This window comes from Channa argus, chromosome 4, assembly GCF_033026475.1.
Source record: "Channa argus isolate prfri chromosome 4, Channa argus male v1.0, whole genome shotgun sequence".
Classification (NCBI taxonomy): Eukaryota; Metazoa; Chordata; class Actinopteri; order Anabantiformes; family Channidae; genus Channa; species Channa argus.
Window position 1 is genome coordinate 25835422 of NC_090200.1, and position 22305 is coordinate 25857726.

Here is a 22305-nt window from a genome sequence, read left to right on the forward strand (position 1 = left end):
CTTTCATCGCTGCCTTCTTCTTCAGGTCTCTTTTACTGTATTGCGAGTCATTCTGAATCAGACTCAACACAGACAAAGAATGTCTGAATTTTGTAAACTAACCAGACTAAGTGTCCTTCAGTATAATATGCTGCAAATTCAATGACATACAGACCAAATAACTGATCCACTGAGCATCCACTACCACCCAAGGAAGCTTATTCACCTATGACATGGTGGGAAATTATTAAAAATATATTATGCTTTCAAATGCCACATTTATGTTGCATTTAGCTGGTTTGGCCAGTGTTAGCCTCTGATAAAATAATTGTTTGTTATTTGTCTTTCCTGTTAACAGAGCTGAGAGCATCTCTCATAATGTGGTGGTAGAGAGTGCTTAGAGGCGAGTTTGAGATAAGCTAAGATGAGACAGACTATTTGCATCTATAAATCCCATCAGTTAAGGAGAAATGTATTTTCCAGTCTTCTGAAACTACGGAAGGTGCAGATTCAGAGGAGTTTTTGCAATCCTCTTCTACTGTGACACTAAACAAAGAAGAAAAGGCATACTTACTTCAAGCACTTTTCTTTAACTGTATATTTTCTCTGCAAGTGAGTCATGTTTTTTCAACAACTTGACTCAACAGTTATAGAAACATAAAGTACCCAATGCTGTGTTGCAAGGGTATTACAGTATATAATGAATTACAAAAGAAAAAGAAACATTTCTTTAGTTTTCTAAAAGTTTTCTTTTACAAAGACAAGATGGAAGATTCCAGGCCTGGATTGAGGTTAAACTTTATTTTTGATTGTGTTAACTGAAAATGCATTAAATGACTAGATCTTTTAAAATTTACAATCCATTATTTACTTTACACCACATTTTGAATATATCACAACTAAATTCACACCTTTCCAGACCCTAAATGTATATACATTTAAAAATGCAGTTGACAGGTGAGTCAAGTCTAAGGTGATTATTTTGTCCAATCCTTTTATAACCTTGAGGGTAGGTTAGAAACACATATTAACACAAATTAAAACATTAAAAATGACTAAAGAACTTGAACAAAACCTGAGTAACTATAAATGTAAAAAAATATTTATTTATTAATATTATATTTTAGTTTGCTATACCTCCAGGAGCTCACTTTCCACCAGCTGATTGTCAGCTATTGTTATACAATCCATGTAAACTAAACTACAGACTTTGACTCCAGGTATGAAAAACAATTAATTGGAAGTAAGTGATAAATTGTACAGTATCCATAGCAACAGTATCACTGCCTTCTCTAGCGAGGCAAATGGCTGTGAACATGGTCATGCTCAGGATCAGGAGTTTTTAATTCATGGCACCCCTCTGCTCATGGTGATGTCATCCCACAAGACCTACAGTGACATGACTGAACAGACCACAAACAGCATCAAAGCTAAACTATAATGCAATACTCTGAAGGCATGGCCTTAGCAACTGCATATTAGTGAGAAGCACAGCATTAAAGAAACATGACACATTTCAAGGAAGACATATTGAAAAGGTGTGTTAGTTGGTTCTGTCAGTGAATTCAAAGCCAAATAAAGTAAATCTTGAAGTATAGTGCAGTTGTTTGTTAATTTGAGGCGGCATTCAATGATTTCTCTTCTTATCTTTATGTTTTAAAAACTATTCATAATTTGAGGAAGTAGCAAGGCCAACTTAAATAACTCAACATATTAGATGCAAATTGCTCATTTACACAGTAATAATTCTACAACTGCTAAATGCTCCACTGTTTTTCCCGGCTTGCTCCTAACAATTTTTGTTTGCTTTTTTGTGTTGGGCAAGTTGTTCATGTATTTAAAAATTACAAACAGCTGTCTGGTGCAGCTGGAAGCAATGATAATTAGAGTTTGAAGGCCTGAAAATCAAAATACTGAGCTGAAAGATGCTAAAACACCAATAAATAACTTTCTATTGGTGTGGAGACTTGGAAACATAATGACTTTTAGTGAAATGCACTATTTCTAGGAAAATAAAATATTAAATGATGAGTTTTCTTTTCATAATGTTCTTAAAATGGTCTTTGATGATAGTGATTTGCTGGTTGATATATTCTAATAACACAATAAATGGGTAAAAACATTATGTTCATTAGACTTGAAGCGATATCAGAACTATGATTTATGAAACAAAGCAGGTAAAGCTACTGCGGCTCTGCATCCCATTGTACAGCAGTGGCTGGATGCAGTGAAAGCAGCAAAGAGATGAAATAGAGTATGCATCCTGTCACACAGCAGGGCTTTGTGTTTTCAGCTGGCACAGATAGAGGAGCGTGGACCTTGTTCTGTGCTTTGCTGCATCATCAATATTATATTTTTGTTGTGGAACACGTTAATGAACATGTTCCACAACAAAAATATTTCCCATCCACAACTCAGTTTTTCTCTATCAAAATAAAATGAAACTCATGTAATGATGTCTGTCCATCGTCCTTTCAAACCACTTTCCTTTTATTTAGTATTGAACAAAAGACAGTGAAAGCACTGTTGCACCTTCCTTGTTAAGTCTGGCTCTGACAACACTATGACTTCATTCAATTACCTCTGTTAGAGCATTTTCTAAAGCCACAGGGTGTCTCCACTTTCCAAGTCCTCTCACAGGGTGCAATCAAGGCACCAAGGCTTAAACCCTGTGCATCTAGTGAAAGTTAATTGGATTCAGGCACTTTAATAATCATTGAGCTCACTCCTCACTAAAGGAAGTTGACAATTATAATTAAATATGAACATGCATGAAGTAATAACTCCTTCAAACATAAAGTGTTTTTGAACAAAGATGGTGGATGCATGATCAACTAAATGTCCATGTCCATATTTAATTAACCACTATTTTATATCCACTTCACTTATAAAGTCTGAAGTCACACAAACACATTAAAGCAAATATGTCCTTTAAATGTTTAGTTTGGGGCTGTGGCTCTTATTATTACAACTCTGAAAAAGTATCTCATTGCAGCTCATGGCCATTAGCTTAACCTTTCCATCTTTGATGTGTTGTGTATTATAAAATTAAATGCAGTTTAGCAAGCCCAAACCTATCCATTCTCAAAGCAATTTCTCTGTGAAGTATGAATTAGCTTCGCTTTGACAATATGAACTATGAAGAATGTATGTGACTTCTAGAGTGCACAAGCAGGTTTGACTGTCTGAAATAATACTCTGCTCTGTAGACGGCGTAATAACAATCTTATGAAGCTAGGTGAAAGCTTTTCCACTGTATCCTGCACACAGTATGTGATGTGCATGAACAAGAAGGAGTGTTGTAGATGTTTGTATGAAGTTGAATTGTGGTGCATAATCATTGGACTTGATTTTTTTCAATTTTTTGTAATGTTTTTATTCAGTGAAAACATAATTGAAAACAGTACATGCTGTTTCCAAGTATTTGACACTGTCATTTGAAAGATGCAGGTTGATAATTAGATGTGACATAACCAGAACAATGATTGAAGTACTAAATATAATATGATGAATAAACTAAATGTGATATTTTACTATATGATTATGAGCCATCATACCATCCCCTAAAAATGCAACGATCATGGGACTTAATCACCCAACCTCAAGAACATAACAGACACCATACATAACAGACCACCTGCAGTTCGCCTACAGAGCCAACAGATCTGTAGACGATGCTGTAAACAAGGCCCTCTACTTCATTCTCCAGCATCTGGATTCCCCAGGATCCTACGCCAGGATACTGTTTGTGGACTTCAGCTCTGCTCCGAGACAACCTCTCCCATGTGCAGGTGGATTGCAGACTTCCTGACAGACAGACGGCAATTCGTGAGGCTGGGGAAGTAAGTCTCTCACTCAGTGACCATCAGCACTGGATCCCCCAAGGCTGCGTCCTATCTCCTCTGTTATTTTCCCTTTATACCAACAGCTGCACATCTGGACACCAGTCTGTCAAACTCCTAAAGTTTGCAGATGACATCAGTCTCATTTCTCACATCCTCCATCATAGTCTGGTCTGCTGCAGCCATAGCCAGGGAAGCTGCAGCGGATCATGTACTCAGCTGAGAAGGTTATTGGCTGCACCCTCAAATCTCTCCAGGAGCTGTACATGTCCAGGACCTGAAGAATGCCAGCCAGGATTGCAACCGACCCCTCTCATCCTCTGTCACAAACTGTTTCAGCCCCTCCTCTCTCGCAAGAGGCTCTATTCCATCAAGACCAGGACCTCACATCACAACAACAGTTTCTTCCACACATGTGTATGCGTCTAAAGTTTAGTAACTTTAAGAAAGGCTCAGATTATAATGTAAAATGATACTGATTTAGTATAATGGTGTAAATGAAAATTATTGTCTATTTCTTTGGAATGATGAAGAATCTACTATCACTGTGTGATGCGCATACAATTTAAAAATTACTATTGCCCATCTGTTTTAGCTGCCAGAAAGCAGAGGACAAAGAGAACTATTCACTTCTCTGTCAGTCAGTCTGACTGCTTTGTTGTTTTATTTCTAGGATGTTTATTGTAGGAAATGTGTTTATTTATTTTCTAAAAAGATGTAAATTATGATCCCAGCGCTTTATTCTGAGCTGCAAAGATGGAAGATGTTTTAAAGAAGTGTTTGCCAGAGCTAAAATGTTTGTGTAATAAATTGTGTAGCATGAAGTTATTTAGTGAAAACTCTCCGCCAGTTTGTTAGAAACTCCACCAAACACATTAGTTTGTTTGAAAAGCACAGGGACCCACTGAAAGCCTAAACCAGCGAACAATTTGAATGATCTCAAAATTGCTCCTCTTTGTAATCCTGCTACTTCAAATTGTTTTCTCCTGCTCCCCTTTCATCTGAAATGGTATCTTCCATTTGACTGAACACGCCTGATCCGTATAATCAGCAGTGGGTAGTACAGGGATTTTTGGAAAAACAAGCAGGGCAGAGTATCATTGAGGACCTCTGACCTAGCCCAACAGAAAGTGAGCAAGCTTTGTGGGACCAGAGCTGAGCTAAGCCCAAAGATAGGTGAAGAAACAAAAACCACAGAAGCAGGAGTTCACAAGCACTCACTTCAGCATTTATTATAGATTAAGTGATGGACTGCAGGATAGTTTAGGTGTTCATTTTGTGATCTTTTTTACAAATAATATCAACCAATTGTGTAGAAAATGCTTAAAAGCCACTTGGTTGGCAACAGAGAAACATCAGTGAAAGGGATCAGACTCAGACTTTCATTGTTCAGCAATGTGAGAGGCTCTTCCCGATAGAAGCCTTGGTAAATGCGTTTTTCTGCCTCTGAAGTGAATCAAGCTTAAACCCCAAAGCGAACAGATCCACAGATGGTGGTTTTTATTGATTTGGACTAAACCTCCGTTTGATGAGGCGTTTTGTAAATGAACCACACACAGTCTCCACTGTATGATTATCCAGCTATTCTGCAGAAAGGCTTATTTGTATTGAGGCTCAGAAAAAGGAGTCACTGATGCAGAAATAGAACCAACAGCACTACCTATGATACTTACACTAAATGTTTTTACCAGTTCCACACATTTGTCTAGTGTCAGAGGCTTGGAGACTTTCCAAGAAGGAATAAAAATGTATTTATTGGACTTTGAGTGTGTAACTATGTCCATCTGTCTTTTGTGTGTGTGTGTGTGTGTGCGCGCAATACAGGGTATATTTAGAGTTAGTCTTCAAGTTCAGAACTGTTTAATTCTCAGCAAGAAACTGAAAAACTGCCCTTTCCCTCTCTGATCCCACAGTTCAACTACAACACAAACATCCTCACAAAAAAGTACAAGAATGAATGCAGCCTTCTCATGATAGTTTACAACAATAAAAATCCATGAATAGTTTTAGAAATATAGTATTATATCAGCAGCTTTTTTTAATCAGTGTCAAAAGCAATCCAGTGATTAAATAAAGGTATATAATATTTGCATAATTGGATATTTTTCAATCTTGTACAACTTGTGTAGTACTATAAAGGTCAAAAGATAGCACTTAATTTGGGAGTTTTTTATTTCAATGTGCAGACACATCCCTCCTTCCCTTTCTTTTTTTACAGGTTGTATAGCAATCAGCAATTAAATATGAATTTTTAACTTAAACATGAGAGTACTATTTTTAGTAAAGCAAGGTTGAAAAAGCTTACTCCATTTTAGAAGAGTCTACAGCCCTGCTGGCATCTGAATTGGGCCTTCCTCAGTCACTAGGAGGATTTACAGGCTGTTCTCATTCCTGAGGTGTCGAAAAGCGCTGTTTTTCCCAGTCCCTTCTGCATTACGTGCTGACACTTAGGGTACCTGTTTGGAGTGGCACTTGGAGCTTTAATTGTAGTACAATGGAAATGCAGACATATCGATATTTTACGCATAAAGCAATAATGTAGGATGTAGAGTAAAAAAAAAAAGTCGCGTTATGGAATACTGTGGGATGAGAACATGTTGGGATTTTAATAGTAACGGTTAGTTTGTTAGCTTAGCAACACATGTGAATTCAGTTAGAGGGTTATTCCAGCTCATCTGGGGGGATCATAAATAGATCAACTGCACTTAACTGATTAATTTATAAATTACTCATTGAGACATTTTACTCACAACTACACATCAACCTGAAAGAATAAAAGCTAAGGGATCACTAAAGTCATGAGGTTTTATCCTTGGAGAAACCAAACGGACAAGCAATACAATAGCTGTTATAGTTTTGATGCTAAATAATGTTTAACTCATGTAGATAATAACAACATGTAACACAAAGCACGGTGGTAAAGTGGTTAGTGCTGCTGCCTCACAGCTAGAAGGTCCCAGATTTGAATCAACCTTAAATGTCTCTCTGTGTTGGCCCTAAAATAGACTGGAGACCTGTCCAGGGTGTACCCCACCTCACAGGTTGGATGGGCTCCAACCCCCCCCCCATCCCTGCAATCCTAAAGCAGGATTAGCAGTTACAAATAATAGTTGAAGAGGTGAATCTCTCGAGTTAAATCACCTGGCTTCGTGGATAAATTCAGCCTCACAGCAGCATGTTTTGGACATAATAATAAACCTGCTGTCATATCAATCGTTCACATCTATTTATTTTTGAGTTTATTTCTACTTTTTCAAAACACACATGCAATGCTCACATGCACAAACCTGGTGCATCATGTATTTATGCATGACATGTTCTCACTGACAGGAAGAGAATACATGTCAGATTAGTAAATGCTGAATTATTTGTGTCCTGTATTTTCATATTCCTGGCTGCTCTCCCTCTATATCCGTCACAAGGCCTTCATTTTGCACTCAGCCTCCATTATCATCGGGAGTGAAAATGCTTTTCCCTTGAACACATGCCTCTTTCTGCAGACTGCTCTTCCAGGAATACTTGGTGAACTCAAAATATTTTGCTGTTCTTATACAAATTAAAAGACAAGCTTTTTTTAAACCATACCGATGCTTTAAAAAAAAATTATCCTTTAAATGTAGCCATAATTATTAATCTTATATCAAAGCAACTCAAATGTTCTCTCAGGTATATGAAATAATTAATGTGTTTTCATTGCCCGCTTCAGTTCTTTTGGAATTCAAGCAACCTAGACCATCACAGCTTGTCCTTTAAATTCCATAAGAACAGCAACATCTGATTAAATTTTTTTTTTTAGTTAGTTTGCATGATAAAAGCTTTGGCCCACTGCAGGCCCAGGGGTTAAGAAATGTGAGCTCTTGCTTAACTACATGCAATCACCTCAATCAATTCAAAAATATTGGCTTCGGGTACAAAATGGGTAAGACAGGCATAATCCAATCAGCAGCTCTGTGGATGTGTCTCCAGTCTTTTTCAATATCATGGCAACAGGGTTCGACAGACTGTGTCACATGCTAAATGCAGACTTTGCTAAATTCCTCAGACAACTCCATTAGAACAAAAAAAGGGCTTACAAGAGTTTTACACTTCACCGGGGAGCCAGACAAGGATGCCCATCTTTCTGCCATCTTTATAGAACTGCTAGCAGCAGCCATACAGAATAGACAGAATATCAGAATTAAATTAATCCAGGACACAAATTCACACCATAAAATTAGTCTTTATACAGATGATATGTTACTATACGTACAGGACCCCTACAGCTCACTAAAGCAAACATTTAATATTATTAATGCATTTTCTGTAATCTCAAATTAAACTATAAATTGAAATAAATCAACAATATTTCCACTCTATGAAGATGCCTGGGATTCTGCAGCACAGGAATCCGTCCTTCCCTTTCATATTGGCAACATTAAATATTTAGGCATTAATGTTTCCCTCAGGCCGTCAGAACATTTCAATTTCAACTATACCCACATATTTAAAAAAATAATTTATAAGACACTCTCAGACACTGGACCAACCTCCCACTTTCACTCATTGAACGAATCAATACAGTATAAATGAAGATCAACTACTTGTTCTCAAAGCTCCCCACAACTCTCACAGACAATTGGTTTAAATCCTTTGCCTCACTAACATCTCATTTTTTTTAGAAAAACATGAAACCTAGAATCTCCCTTTAAACATTAAAAAAGAAAATATCACAAGGAGGCCTCCACGCAGCCAATTACCAACGCTACTTCCTAGCAACACAACTGTGATACTTAGTCAAATGAATTCAAAAGGATAATTACAACAACTCATGAATAGACCAAGAATAGAATCAATGTGGAGCCATGTGTGTTTTAGATCTCACTTTTATGCCACATTCAGTTTTAAAAAATTTACTATTTTGAGACAATAACTATCTCTTCAACAACACTAGCAACAGTATCAACACTAGCACATTGTAGATATACCTCAATGTGTCACAACCCAGATTTTCAATTACACAATACCCCTATTCACTTTCCAAAATGGCAGCACAAAGGAATCACTCACCTTCACAACATATTTGAGAATAGGGAAAAAATAATGGAGAATAATGGAAAAGTATGGAGTTAGGGGAGAACAGTTCCTCCAATACCACCAGTTAAATCTATATTTAAATCAAGACTAAACATAACTAACAACCCACTACAGCCCCCTATACTAACTAATGAAATCATTAAAGAAATTCAAGAAGGTCAAAGAAATTCTTATCTTAATTCTATAAAATTATATAAAACAAAGACTATATAATATATAGCCCAATAGAAAAATGGGAAAAAGATCTTCCTTTCCCCCCCAACTCTGACTTTGGATAGAAATCTGTAATCATACCTTCTCCATGACTAGCAACACAAATTTAAAACTTATACTTTCACAGAACCCACATTACTGAAAGTAAAATGTTTAAAGCATGATTAACCAACACAGACACCTGCTCAAAATACACATTGGATACCAAAGATGATTGCTTCCACTCCACTTGGTCCTGCAACCCAGTGCATTCCCTCTGCGTAACGTTGACAGAAACACTCTTCACCATCCTGAGAATCCCCCCATCTACATCCCTCTGTCTACTTGGAAACATCTCAGAAGTTTATTTTCTCCAAGTTGAATATAGAAACCCAGCACACATTTCTCTAACAATCACCAAGAAAATAATTCTTCAAAACTGGAAATCTAAAATCTCACTACATATCAGTCACTGGACAAATCTTTTCACAGAATACACAACCATAGAGAAAACATCAGCTATACGTACAATAACAATATGTCAAACTTCAGTAAAACCTGGAACTCATTTTTCGAACATTTCGGTTTAAAATTAAGTCCTGGAACTAAAGCCACGCACACCCCCAGAAACCACTAAAAAATAAAGTGGAAAATCTGGACTATTACTCTTATTAATATCAATCAACATTATTATTATTAGCAGTAGTAGTCGATTATTCTTATTCTTATTCTTATTAATATTAGTATTAGTACTAGTTTTGTTTCTCCTCTACCTGCCACTTACCTACAATTGTTGCTATTAACCTTTTCCTTTTTTTTTATCAATTACATTTATTTAATTGTATTTATTCATTTAATAAAATTTTTATATTTAATTATCAAACACCACTGTTATTATTATTATTATTATTATTATTATTATATTTTATTATGTCTTGTTTTGCATCTATTCCATTATTGCTATTGCTGTTATTATTATTTAATTATCTCTGATTAATATCATCCTCATCATATTATTACCATTATATTTGCATATGTTTGCATATATATATATATATATATATATATATATATATATATATATATATATATATATATATATATATATATATATATATATATATATATATATATGGAAATATACTTACATACATGCTACTTTTTAAGACCACTACAGTATATCTCTCTACTGTTTCACCCTAATAAACAGGACCCCCTCCTCAGGATTTGAGAGCTGTTTAGTAGGGAAACAAGCAACGAGCCAGCCCTTACATGTTGGGGTTGAGAGCAACTCGGAGCTAGAGAACAACAGGTCAGCCAAAAACAATACACTGAACACAGTTAACCAAACAAAAAATGCAACACACCAGCTGGACCAACATGGAGCCCCATGAACAACTCCGCTCATTGGGCCGCGATCTCACCAGGTATTCAGTCACACAACCCCACCTTTTTTGTTTGTTTGTTTGTTTGTTTTAGTTCATTGTTTTGAATGTATCATTACTTTATGTTATCAAAAAATAATAATTATAAAATGTACCTGCTTTTAACATGTTAACAGATCACATATGTCTTGTCTTTTTGTCTTTGTGTCAATTGTACTGTTTTTGTTGTGAATAAATTAAAAAGAGAGAGAGAAGCTTACAAGTTATTGCATTTGCAATAACGTGGTAAAGCAGTTGCTTTACCAGTAGCTCATCAATAATAAATGGAAGCAACAAGCAGCCAATATACACAACGATGATTATGCCGTTGAACACAAAGCTGGTAAATGCCAAACCAGTGTTTAGACTCCAACTGGCTTTTACTGAGTACAAACAGTGAGAGAGATACAAAAAAAACTTGAAAGATGTCTTCAAGATAATTTTAGGACCTATTGAAAATGAGGCGAGCCACAGTCACCAGAGACAGGAAGCAAATACAGCAATCATCATGCCCAGAGCTGATGGAGCTGATCCAATCGCGGCCCTGAAATTATAATGAAGGTCAAAGTGTTATTAACAAAATACCTCAGGACTGAAATATACTTGTTTTTTACCAAAGCATAAACACGGAGAACAGCTTCATCACTGGTGACACTGTTCACACAATTCCTGTATGTATTGAGGATTTTCAATGTCATCCACTAGAGGGCAGACTCTGGCCTCATCATGCTTGACTGACAACGAAAATTCCTCATAATGAACATCTGCTTTTGTACAACATAAACAGAACATGTAAACATGTAAAGGCACTCTATGGGATGGTGGCCAAGGTAAGCGAATCAGTTCTGGCTTCTGATGTCAATAAACAGCAACAGTTGTTGGAAACGTGGAGTCCAATATATGAGTGTGTTTAAATGGACTTAAGTAACCAGGTTACAGGCGGCTTTCTCAGAAAAGCTGATTTTTTAAAATCTGTGTAAATGGGAAAGACGGTCTCACAAACTGGATTGGGGAAACCTTTTTTCCTGTTTTCAGGTAAAACACCGATTTGTTTCTGCCATGTAAACCTGTAACCATGTTTCTTATCAGCTTCTCCAACAGCACATGTGCATAACAAAAGGCTGCAGAAACACTCCAGGCCAGTGAAAGACTGTGTGAGCCAGAGATTATTATGGAGCGATGCTGAAGTGTTTTTAAATCATTTCCACTTTGCCCTGCACTTTCACTCTGTCTGCCCATTCGGCAGCGACACAATCAGGGTTTCTGTCCCATTACATTTGAAACCTGTAATTCAAAATAAGTCAAAGGTAGAAGAGAAATCAGATTACTTTGCTGTTACATGTATACGTCGATTTCCAGTAACGTTTCTTGAGTGCATGTGAATGCAGTCACAAAATAAGAATGGAGGTGGTTTAGGACTAACTTACCCATAAAAACACCCAAACAGTGTCAACAAACAGTTCACAATAAAGAGACGATTTGGTATCGTGTTTACTCTCCATAGACATGGACACTCAGCCAAGACTCCTTAAAAGGAGCAACACAGAAAGCTCAATGAGATGCTCCATAAAAATAAACCATAGAGTAACAGATGGAGACTTAAAGGATTTATTGGAGTTGGTTGTGCAGGTCTAATCCACAGCTACAGGAAGCATTTGCGTGAGATTATTGCTGCCAAAGATGATTCAACAAGTTAACAAAACACTGTTTCACTTTCGTTTTGCCATTATCACTTTGTGAATTTAATGGAATTGCAAGCATGAGTGTTTGTGTTTTATCATCTTAGAAACATTTTGTTTGTGTACATTTATGACTTTGCTAAAGATCAAATCACATTTCATGAGCAAAATGCAGAAAACCACAAAACTTACTTGTCCCTGTACAGTATATCTGTGACCTAAAGTGAGATAATTGCCAGTGGTATGAAAAATCAAAGGACAACCAAGTCCAAAGAAGCATCAGAAGAATTCTAAAGACTGAACGGAGCAGCACAGGAAGCCTCTAAACTTGCTGTTTAAACTGCTGTTGCATTGGAATTATTTTTGGAAAACATACAGCTGATAAAACACTGACATTCATGGCATTTTCTTGTTATGTCTTAGTAAAGAGACCTAGAAATAAACATGGACTTAAATTGCAAACATACTAAAACAGCAAAGCGGATAATGGCATAAAGTAGTTTACTCCTAACATTAACTGTATGCTTATTATATAGTGACAAACATCATAGCTCTGAAGCATAACTTAATGTGATGTTAGTTATTATAACTTTATAACTTATAACTATAACCAGCCATAAAAAGTAACCATGGATAAATTGTGTTTAAGGTTAGTCAACTAAATCTCTTAGTAATAATAATCATAATTTTAAAGTTTGAACTTGCTACTCCCCCACTTGGAGATTTACACCCGTATTTTATGAATGGCTACTTATAGCTCACACTGTTTTTGGCATTTCAAGTTATGTGCTGCACCATCATCCAATATGAATCCCTAGAAACACAGTGCTGTGTCATGATTCGGCCCTCAGTTCCACTTCCTGTCCTGGACTTTTATTTTGTAGCCATTTATCCCTGCTTCCTGCCTCATATTTAGATCCACCAGTCATCATCTGATTGTTTTCACCTGTTCTGTGGTTCATTCATACCCAGCTCTCTGAACAGTCCACTGACTCATGTTTTCTTGAGCCTGTTCCTGATCTAAGGTTTCGTTTCCTTAGTCATTTATCCCGGTGTTCATTTTGGTTTTGTAGTTCTTATATATTCTTGTTCTGTGTTTTTGTTACCTGTCGTGTGTTTTTCATATCCTCCGCTTACTAGTGATTTTACATTGGTTCTTGAGTTGTTCCTTAAATGAACCTGTTTATTACTTTACTCCCTCTCGCCATCTCTTCACTTGGGTCCGTCCTTATAGTAAATGTGACAGATACTGTACCATTCTGTGCTTTTTTTGTCTCCTGTTATTAACTCAGTATGATATTCATGATAGCCATGAACAGTACAACTTAAAGCAGTGAGAGGGCATGTCAATCTGATCTGTTTTCTCAGTTTTATTTTTGTGATTTAGGCTCAATATCATCACTGTGTTTGCCAGCATTAGCAATGATGAGAGGAAACTGAGGTCCCTGTGCATCTGAGCTCCTTGTTCCTTATAGGCCAACCACACTCTGTGTTTATTCCTAGAGCAGGGTTTACACTGATCACAGACACACGAGTTACTCACGATGATGCCAGTTTATTCCTGTTTACTATCCAGCACACCTCCACACAAAATAATAAGGACATTTAAACTACTGCACTGGTGTAAACATCACAGCTGCTCGGCCGTTTCACTGGGACAGCAATTATTTTCACATCGTACATATGAACATAAATAACTTACATAATCTGTTACAAACCTATAGAACACAAGTGTAATGTGGAAATCACTTTTAATGAGTATTAGACAGACAGGCTCTAGAGATGGCATTTGTTAGTTGGCCTGCTCCAAACTGAACTATCTCCACTATTGGATAGATTGTGTCCCCCTGACCACTGTAGTACAAAAGTATTTGCTTAAAGAAGTACTGTTAAGTATCAAAAGGGAAAATATTATCTTTGCTTGCAGATACTAAGAAAGAGCCAGCTTCTCTTCAGGGCATTTTTTTCATAAAATAAAATTCATTCATTTTAACATACACTACCTTCCACCCTTCCATTATCTCCATTATCCAGTCTATCTCAGGGCCAACACAGAGAGACATTCAGACATACTCACATTCGCACCTACGAGCAATTTAAAGTCGCCAATTAACCTAACGTGCATGCTTTTGGACTATGGGAGGAAACTGTAGTTTCCCTAGGAAACCCACACAAGCACAGGGGAACACGAAGCACGTTCGGATGGGAGGGCAAACCCACAACCCTCTAGCTGTAAAGCTTACAACACAATAAGGCGTTCTGAAATCAAAAATCACTCTTCTGAAACAGCTGTTTGCACAGCTACCTCTCTCTCTCTTTCTTCACAACTGTCCCTGTTGTTATAGTTCTGTCTCTTGATTGTAACCATGGGGGGAGTGAAGTTAGTTCTTTGATTTGTTTCTAGATCTCATCTGCTCTGTTTTAGTAATATGGACAGTGTGGCACCTTTAGTTCAAACAGCAATGTCCATGGTTATGAAACGAGCTAATGTTACTAGTTACTCTGTGGATCCTTTCAAGTTTGTTTAACTTGGAGATGTTTGATCACCTGATACGTACTCATTTACTTTAATGTTTCAGCTGGTAATGATAAAGCTTATGGTAACAACCATATACACTGACTAGATGATCATTATTTTACATGGTGCTGGGTAGCTGGTGAATTTCACACTAAAGATATAAAATGAAGTGAAAATATTTTTAAAAATTAGGGAAATTAGCACCACATTTCTTAGAAAGTTGAGCTTTTAATAGTTACCATGTCATACCCTCATTCAGGTTAACACAATAACTAAGATCCGATTTAGCAAAGAAAGCCCGTGATTATGAACAATGTATTGTTTTCTGTGAAGTCGATTGCCTGTTACTGCCGTAGACTGAGCCTCAGGCTCTTCAAACTCTTCAATGTACAATAGTTCTTCCTCTGGGGAGCCCGGCAAAGAGTATGGTTCAATAAGCTGCAACAGACAAATTAGCAGGAGGGCAATAGGAAACGATAGCTAAGGTGAGGGGTCATGTGGGATTATGTGGAAAAAGTGGGATCATTTCCTGGACAGGACTTTTGTAGTGCTGAGCAGGAGAAAAAAATGCTGATGATTGTGCAGCGAAAAACACCGGGAGAAATGAATTCCTTCAAAACGTTGTAATGAAAAGGTGAATTTCACATGAAGATAAGAAAAGACAAGAGATGAGTCATTAATTTTATTGGGCTCATTTAAGAGTATCACCAGAGGCCCAACAATGTCTAAATATCCAATAATGTTAGGTTGCCTGGCAACAATACCTTAAGCATGCAATCAGAGGTGCAATGAAACCTAACCTACCATATCCCCCCCAAATTTAATCAATCCCTCATCTCGGAGACCAAGAAATGAAAGTGCTTACTCTATTACAACTTTCTAATAGAACACTGCTCCCTTGACTATAACTTGTATCAGTCTCGTGTTTACAGGATAAGAATATGAAATTACAATGTTCCACTCAGAGGCAGATTGTGTGGTACACAAAAAATAAAAATAAAAACATGTCATAATAGGTCCCAGCATGTTGTCGGCTCTGAGTTTGAGCCTGAGAGCTGTTGACAGACTGGGATGGAAATTTGATTCTATGCTCCAACTGTGGGAAAAAACTTTCAAACCAGGAGCTGGTTCCTGTTATTCTTTAATTCCACTTAACACTAGTTACAGTGTAATGTTTTTGCAATAGAAAAGCACAACTGGTTACTTCTCTTTTGCTCTTAACTGTACGAATACTGAACTTGATATGCATGCATATGTACTGTTTAAAAAAAAAATTAAGGTATACATGATTTAAGTTTGAATGGTTCATGCCTGTTAAATAACTGAACCCCTGAATTCTGAACCCTTAACTAAGACAGCGTAGTATTTTTGACTGGAGCTCCCAAACAACAGGTGATAGAATCCAACATTGTACAGCTGTTTCTGAGGGTGTGCAGTGCACAATGAGAGTATATTCAGCTTTACCTGCCCTAAGTGCCCCCCAATGCACTGAGCTCCTTTCCTTCTCTGGACCCTCTCTCCTCTCCTCTCACCCCGCAATTGTCACCACTGTATGACATTAACTCTGTGTGTTTTCTCCTGTAGTTGTCTTTGTCCTTCTCTGTCTCCCTTTCTCTGTCCCTTTCTGCAGGTGTCCCCTGGCTTTGAATCTGTGTGTTTTCCAGTGTGCAGCTACTGGTCCTACCAACCTGCCCGATGTTTTGATGATGCTTTCTGTTTTTCTTTTCTCTCTTCACTTTCCACTCACCCCAACCGGTCAAGGCAGATGGACACTCACCCTGAGCCTGGTTCTGCTGGAGGTTTCTTCCGTTAAAGGGAGTTTTTCCTCTCCAATGTTGCCTAGAGCTTGCTCAAGGGGGAATTGTTGTGTTCTCTCTATACATTTTTATAGTCTTGACTTTATTCTGTAAAGTACCTTGAGATGAGATATAAATACAGTTGAATTGAATTGAATTAAATTGAATTGAAGTCAGTTAAATTGACATATACACAATCAAACAATAAGCAAACATGCATCGTATGTGTGAGTCCGGTTATTAACCAGAATGAGACATTTCTTTATACTACACCTGGGCTGAGAGATACATATTGGAGCATTCAGTGACTGTGGAGATGAGTTGTTAAAAAAAATAAAATTAAAAGTTAATGCTCAGGGCTTCTGTTTGATAGATGTGTTTGTTCATATACTGAGCAGCTTTACCAGCTGGTGTAAAATAGAACACATGTAAGAAGCTTTGGCCCTCAAACACATTTGGCCGTGTTGGGAAGCTGAGGCAGGGATAAGATCAGGGCAGATCATTTTCGCAGCTCTCATGACACCTATCGTTTGTTATGTTTTCACCTTTCATCTCCGGTGGCATTCCAGACTTCAGCGTAACACTTTAGGAACTATTCTCACCAGGTCCTACCTTTCTATGGCTTTAGCTAAGAGTGTAAATGGAAATGCTGTTAACTTCCCTCTAACTTCCCTATATTAAAATATTTCTCTGCTTCTAGCTGAAAAACTCCAGATGACGTCACCTGGAGGAGTTTTTCATCGTTAGGATTTCAGATGATTTCATCTGGAGGAGCTGTGCAAAAGCAGGTTGACTATGATTACAAACACCATAGTGTGAGCAATGAGATGACATAATCTGAATTGAAGGTTGCTTTCTGGTCTACCCAAACTAGAACCAAAGGAAGCAAAGAAATCAGTGCAGGTGTCCTTTAAGATTACTGGTCTTTATCATCGAAAATCATGCATAGTTGTTTGGACTTATGATGAGTTGAATGAAAGTAATTCTTACTTCGTTCATTAAGTGTCCGAAGAAACAAAACACATAAGCAAATATCCCAGCCTGCATTGAGGGATCCCTTTCACAGATTTTTGTAAATGTTATTACATCACAATTATGATAATGTTGTTCCCTATAATCTGATACATGACTTTTTGACCAAATTGTTCAGCCCTAATTGGAGATTATCTATTTTAAAATGCAACATGTTAGAAAGATTTTCTACTGTACATTTAATTCAGGATGAACTGCTACTAATTTGTGCCTCAAATGATCAATACATACATGTATGTAACAGTAACTAGTAGAAAGAAACGTACTATCCCTTTCACTGTCCAAATAAAAGAACTGAGTGTAACCACATGTTTGGTTGTCTCGACTAGATGGGGTCCTTTCAAATCCGTTGCGCAACTGTGAAACTCCCAAACCTTTTAGTATTAGAGAGCAGCACCCTTACTCTTAAGCTTCATCCGCAAAGCTCAGAGGGATCATTGTTTGTTTTGTGTGTGTGTGTTTGTTTGTGTGTGCATTTACAGTTGGCTAATAGAAGAAGAAGTGGGTCACAGCTCCTTAGGGAACCAATTTAGTAGCTTGAACTTCCTCTCATCATACATGTTTAATGATGGATTGTAACATGTTTAAAGGCAACTGCCCAGTCACAGCTGCTATTACCAAAAAAGAAAACATACATGTGAATAGACACACACACTAATTTATCAAGAATAAAAAACTGTTATGTCTCATTTATAAACGTATTCAAAAGTACCTCAGTTAGTACTGTGTAGAGTCCCCTTTGGCAGTAATTGTGAGGTTCTTGGGCCTCTACAAGCTCATCACACCTGGATTTTGGCAGTTTATCTCATCCCATATTTAATCAGACTCTACAAGGGCTCCAATGTAAATGATCAAATAGTTGATCTATCTGTTAAAATAGTTCCCCAGTGGTGGCTGGCATGCCAGACTGTTTGTTGCCATGGAAACAGTCATGTGGTTAAACAACTCGGTTAGGATGACATACCAAATGGTTTACATTTCTTTGTGCTCTTGGTTAGATTAAAGGCACAGGTAATGTTGTGAGATGTCATTAGTGAAAAACAGTGGAACAGAAAGTCCATCTCTCTTCTGATTCATCCATTCACCCCAACCTCTTCCTAACACGGACTTTCTTGCTCTATGACAACATCTTCCAAACTTCCCTGTTTGTGCAATAGCAAGCTGCTCCATGTTACTGTTGGTCATACAGTAATAACCTGCAGGATGCTGTGAAGCATCTGTGAAATAACAGGGTTGTTATAGTTTAGGTTTTGGAGTTTCAATAAATTTGCAAAAAACACATTTTCCCTTTGTCATTATGAGTTGTTAAGAGACAATTTATGGGGCAAAATATTGACATATTTATCGATTTTAAATAAAGTATACAACGCAATAACAACACAATGTGTATAAATCAAAGGGATCTGGATACTCTCTGAAGTCACGTAATTCCAAGCCAAGCATGATGTAAATGAACATGCAATTCTGTAACCAAAACGACACACACAGGAAAAAATGGTACTAAATATTTTATCACAATAAAAAAGACAACTGGATTTATAGAATCATCTGTTAAGATAACGTCCCTGGTGTCCATGTAGAATTATTCAATTTGTGCAGTAAAAAATCTGTGTAGGAAAAAATTTGTACAGGAAAAAATGGTACTAAATATTTTATCACAATAAAAAAGACAACTGGATTTATAGAATCATCTGCTAAGGTAACGTCCCTGGTGTCCATGTAGAATTATTCAATTTGTGCAGATTTATGCAAATATTGTCCCAACATGCATTTTGTATTTTTTTTATTTTTGCCATGTAAACTGAAATCCCTCTGACTTTCCAGTAGTGTCAAGATTCATTTTCACACAAGTTTCTTTTTGAAACACCTACTCACCAATCAAACAGTTGTTTCTATACCCACTGTAGACAAAAACTGAAGTCTAAAGCCACTGGTTGATGACTGGCCTTCCTTTGTTTTTGCTAGAGCCATGTCTGCAAAGTGCTGGGAGTAATCATAAATATCGGGTGGGGCTTTCTCACTCCCTCCGTCTGTCTCTCCAGGGTAAAAGAAAAAGCAAACCAACTCAATCACACAGATCTGGAAAATGCTTTGTGTAGTCTGCTGGCAACTGAGGAAGTTCACAGTATAATGAACTGCGAGCATAGAAACATAGCAGAGTGTGGAGTGTGTCTGTGCACTTTGTTCTGTTATTAGAAAATTAGAAAATTAGAAAAATCTACCAAATTAAGCATGGAACAAGGTTTATTTGCAGGTGAAAACCAAAATGAGTTCTATGCAACATTTCGCTTTTGTTCCCTCTTTGAAAAGTTCATCAGATGTTTCCCAGCAGATAAATAAAAAGACTGTGCTTCCGCACTAACATTAAAGTCTGTTCCGAGCTGTTCTAAAAATAAAAAGTGGTCTTATTCCTGGAGCTCATTATAAAATTAAACTGTCACAGCTTATAATAGAACTTCAGACTACTTAAAACTATTAGACAGAGTGTAGCGCCCAACCTGAGTCCGTGTACCGCGGTCTGGCCAGGTCCCTGAAGTAGTAAATGAAATCCAGGCAGTTGTCGTCCTGCACCTCTCCCTTGGAGCACAGGTCGGAGAGCAGTTCCAGCGCCTTTCTACAAATCTCATCCTCTCTTTCTGCAGACATTGCCCTCCAGCATCCTTCTGACTGCTCGGCCACTCCGGCTGATCGTCAACCACCTTTCTAAAACGCACACACACACTCTACGAGCGCAAAGGCGCACGAGAAGCACCGCGGCTACACCCCTGGATAGGTCCGGCGCGCGCGACGCATTTGCGAAATCCACTGAAACCTGAATGGTCTAAAGCCAGCGCGCAGCTCTGGATCTCCTCCTCCTTGTCTTCCGTCTGTCCTCCCTTCCCCTCTCTTCTTGCGTTTTTGTCTCTTTTTTTTTTCTCCACCCCCTTTTTTTTCCTCTCCGCTGCCTCGCCGGTGCAGCTGAGCCTCCAGGCTTCAGCAGCGCCAGTCAAGGTCTTCGAATGAATGCTCGGCTTTCACAGCGCTCATTTATTTCTCAATGCACTGGGATGCAGAGAGACAGACAGGAAGTTCAGCCTCACCATTACCACCCCCTACCCCCCTCCACCTCCACCTCCACCATCGCTCTGCTATCCAAGCAGCAGCCTTCCCACCTCAGAGAATTCTTCTGTGGAAAATCCAGCAGAGGTTTCTGTGCTTCACTTCCTGAACACTGGAAATATCATGAAATTCCTCAGCTCACTCATCTTTTGCCTAATGAATAAATTCAAAGGTATGATCCCTCTCATCAGGTAGCCACAAGAGTAATGAAGGAATATCCCCTGTGCTTGCTGGGTAGCAGATGTTTAAACAGGAATGGGGCAAACGCCTGAGAAGGCCCACACGAGCCTGACCTTTACTGATGAAAGTAATGAAGGGTGAGAGCTACAGATAAATGTCACATTAAAGCTCTGCTGAAGAAGCTAATAACGGCCTTCCTTCCTCCGTCTACGTTCTTTCTGTGTGTTTTTGAAATATTACGACAAGACCTTTAAGCACATCAACAAATAGCTCCAAGCAACATAAAAATAATCTAACTGTGAAGCGTTTGTAATGTCTGCTGGTGGTGTTTCAGCTGCATTTAGATGAGGCGGATTACCAAACTAATGTCAGAAAATTGCAGGGAGGGGCAACAGCAGTTCTCAAACCTGAGGGAATGGAAAGACAGAAGAGGAGTGAAGGTACTTTTAATATTGTTATTACCTTTTTTTCCCTCTAAAAGTATATTTATAGCTGAATAAATCAATACTGCATACAGTATAAAAAAATGGATCAATAAAAAAATACATGAAATCACTGTGTAAAGTCAGAGGGCCACTCACATCGATGATCACACAGAATTATCACAGCTATACACAACTGCATGCTGGGCATGTTTCCACTCATATATATACAGTATATATGTATTTTCAATTTGTGCATAAAAAATCTAAGTACAAAAATCAGTGATTTAAAAAAGTTAAATAGGCCAATCAGAGGCTAAAACTGGTAAACACAGCCCACCAATACCTCTGGAGCATACAGTTTACACATTATATCATATTTCTTTAAACCAGACTAAAAATTTAAGTTTAGTCTTTATTAAGTTTTTGTTTCCAGCCAAAAAGTAATCCAACATTTAATACTTAACAGAAAATCAATCATCATTCATTTTACCTGCAAATGTATTTCATGAATCTAATTTTCCAGTGAACAAGTTCTCTAACATTAACACCAGAGGTGCAAGTAGCTAATTACGTTTACAGAAGTACATGTTTGTGGTACTTGTACTTTACTGGAGTATTCTGATTTTTACTCTACCACAGTTCACATAAAATTTTCTACTTTTTCTCCCTTACAGTTTTTTTTGCCCTCATTTCTTACAGTGTAGTCATGTTCCATGTTAAAAAATAAGAAACTATTCTTTTAAAACATCTTGCTTTAAGGCAGACACACACTTAAGAGTAGAAGTTAGACTAGAGACTATTACTTTGTCTTGTCTGTTAAAGTGTTGACTCATCACTTCCACCAAAAGGTAGGAAAGGAGCTTTTCACTGTCAGTATAAACAGGAGAACTGGTTAAATATTGGAAACCTTCTTTCATTGTTCATATAAAAATCTGACTGTTGTTTCAAGACACGCTTTAAAAAACTGTTGACCTACTCTGTCAAACTGCTCTTTGATGTATAGAATTATACATCGATAAGAAGATGCAGAGAAAACATAAACTTACACAATCAAAATTTTACAGAA

At 37.5% G+C, this 22305-nt stretch overlaps 1 protein-coding gene across 2 annotated transcripts in view; it reads right to left on the minus strand.

Annotated features, from left to right (window-relative positions):
• syt9b (synaptotagmin IXb) overlaps positions 1-20564 on the minus strand; it is a 47456-nt gene extending 26892 nt beyond the window's left edge. The window contains exon 1 of one of the 2 annotated variants that reach the window (XM_067501382.1): positions 20034-20564. In XM_067501382.1, the coding sequence (XP_067357483.1) occupies positions 20034-20181 (148 nt within the window). In that variant the 5' untranslated portion in view covers positions 20182-20564. The remainder of the gene's footprint in view (positions 1-20033) is intronic. The other variant, XM_067501383.1, reaches the window with a different exon arrangement.
• Between the last annotated feature and the right edge of the window lie 1741 nt (positions 20565-22305).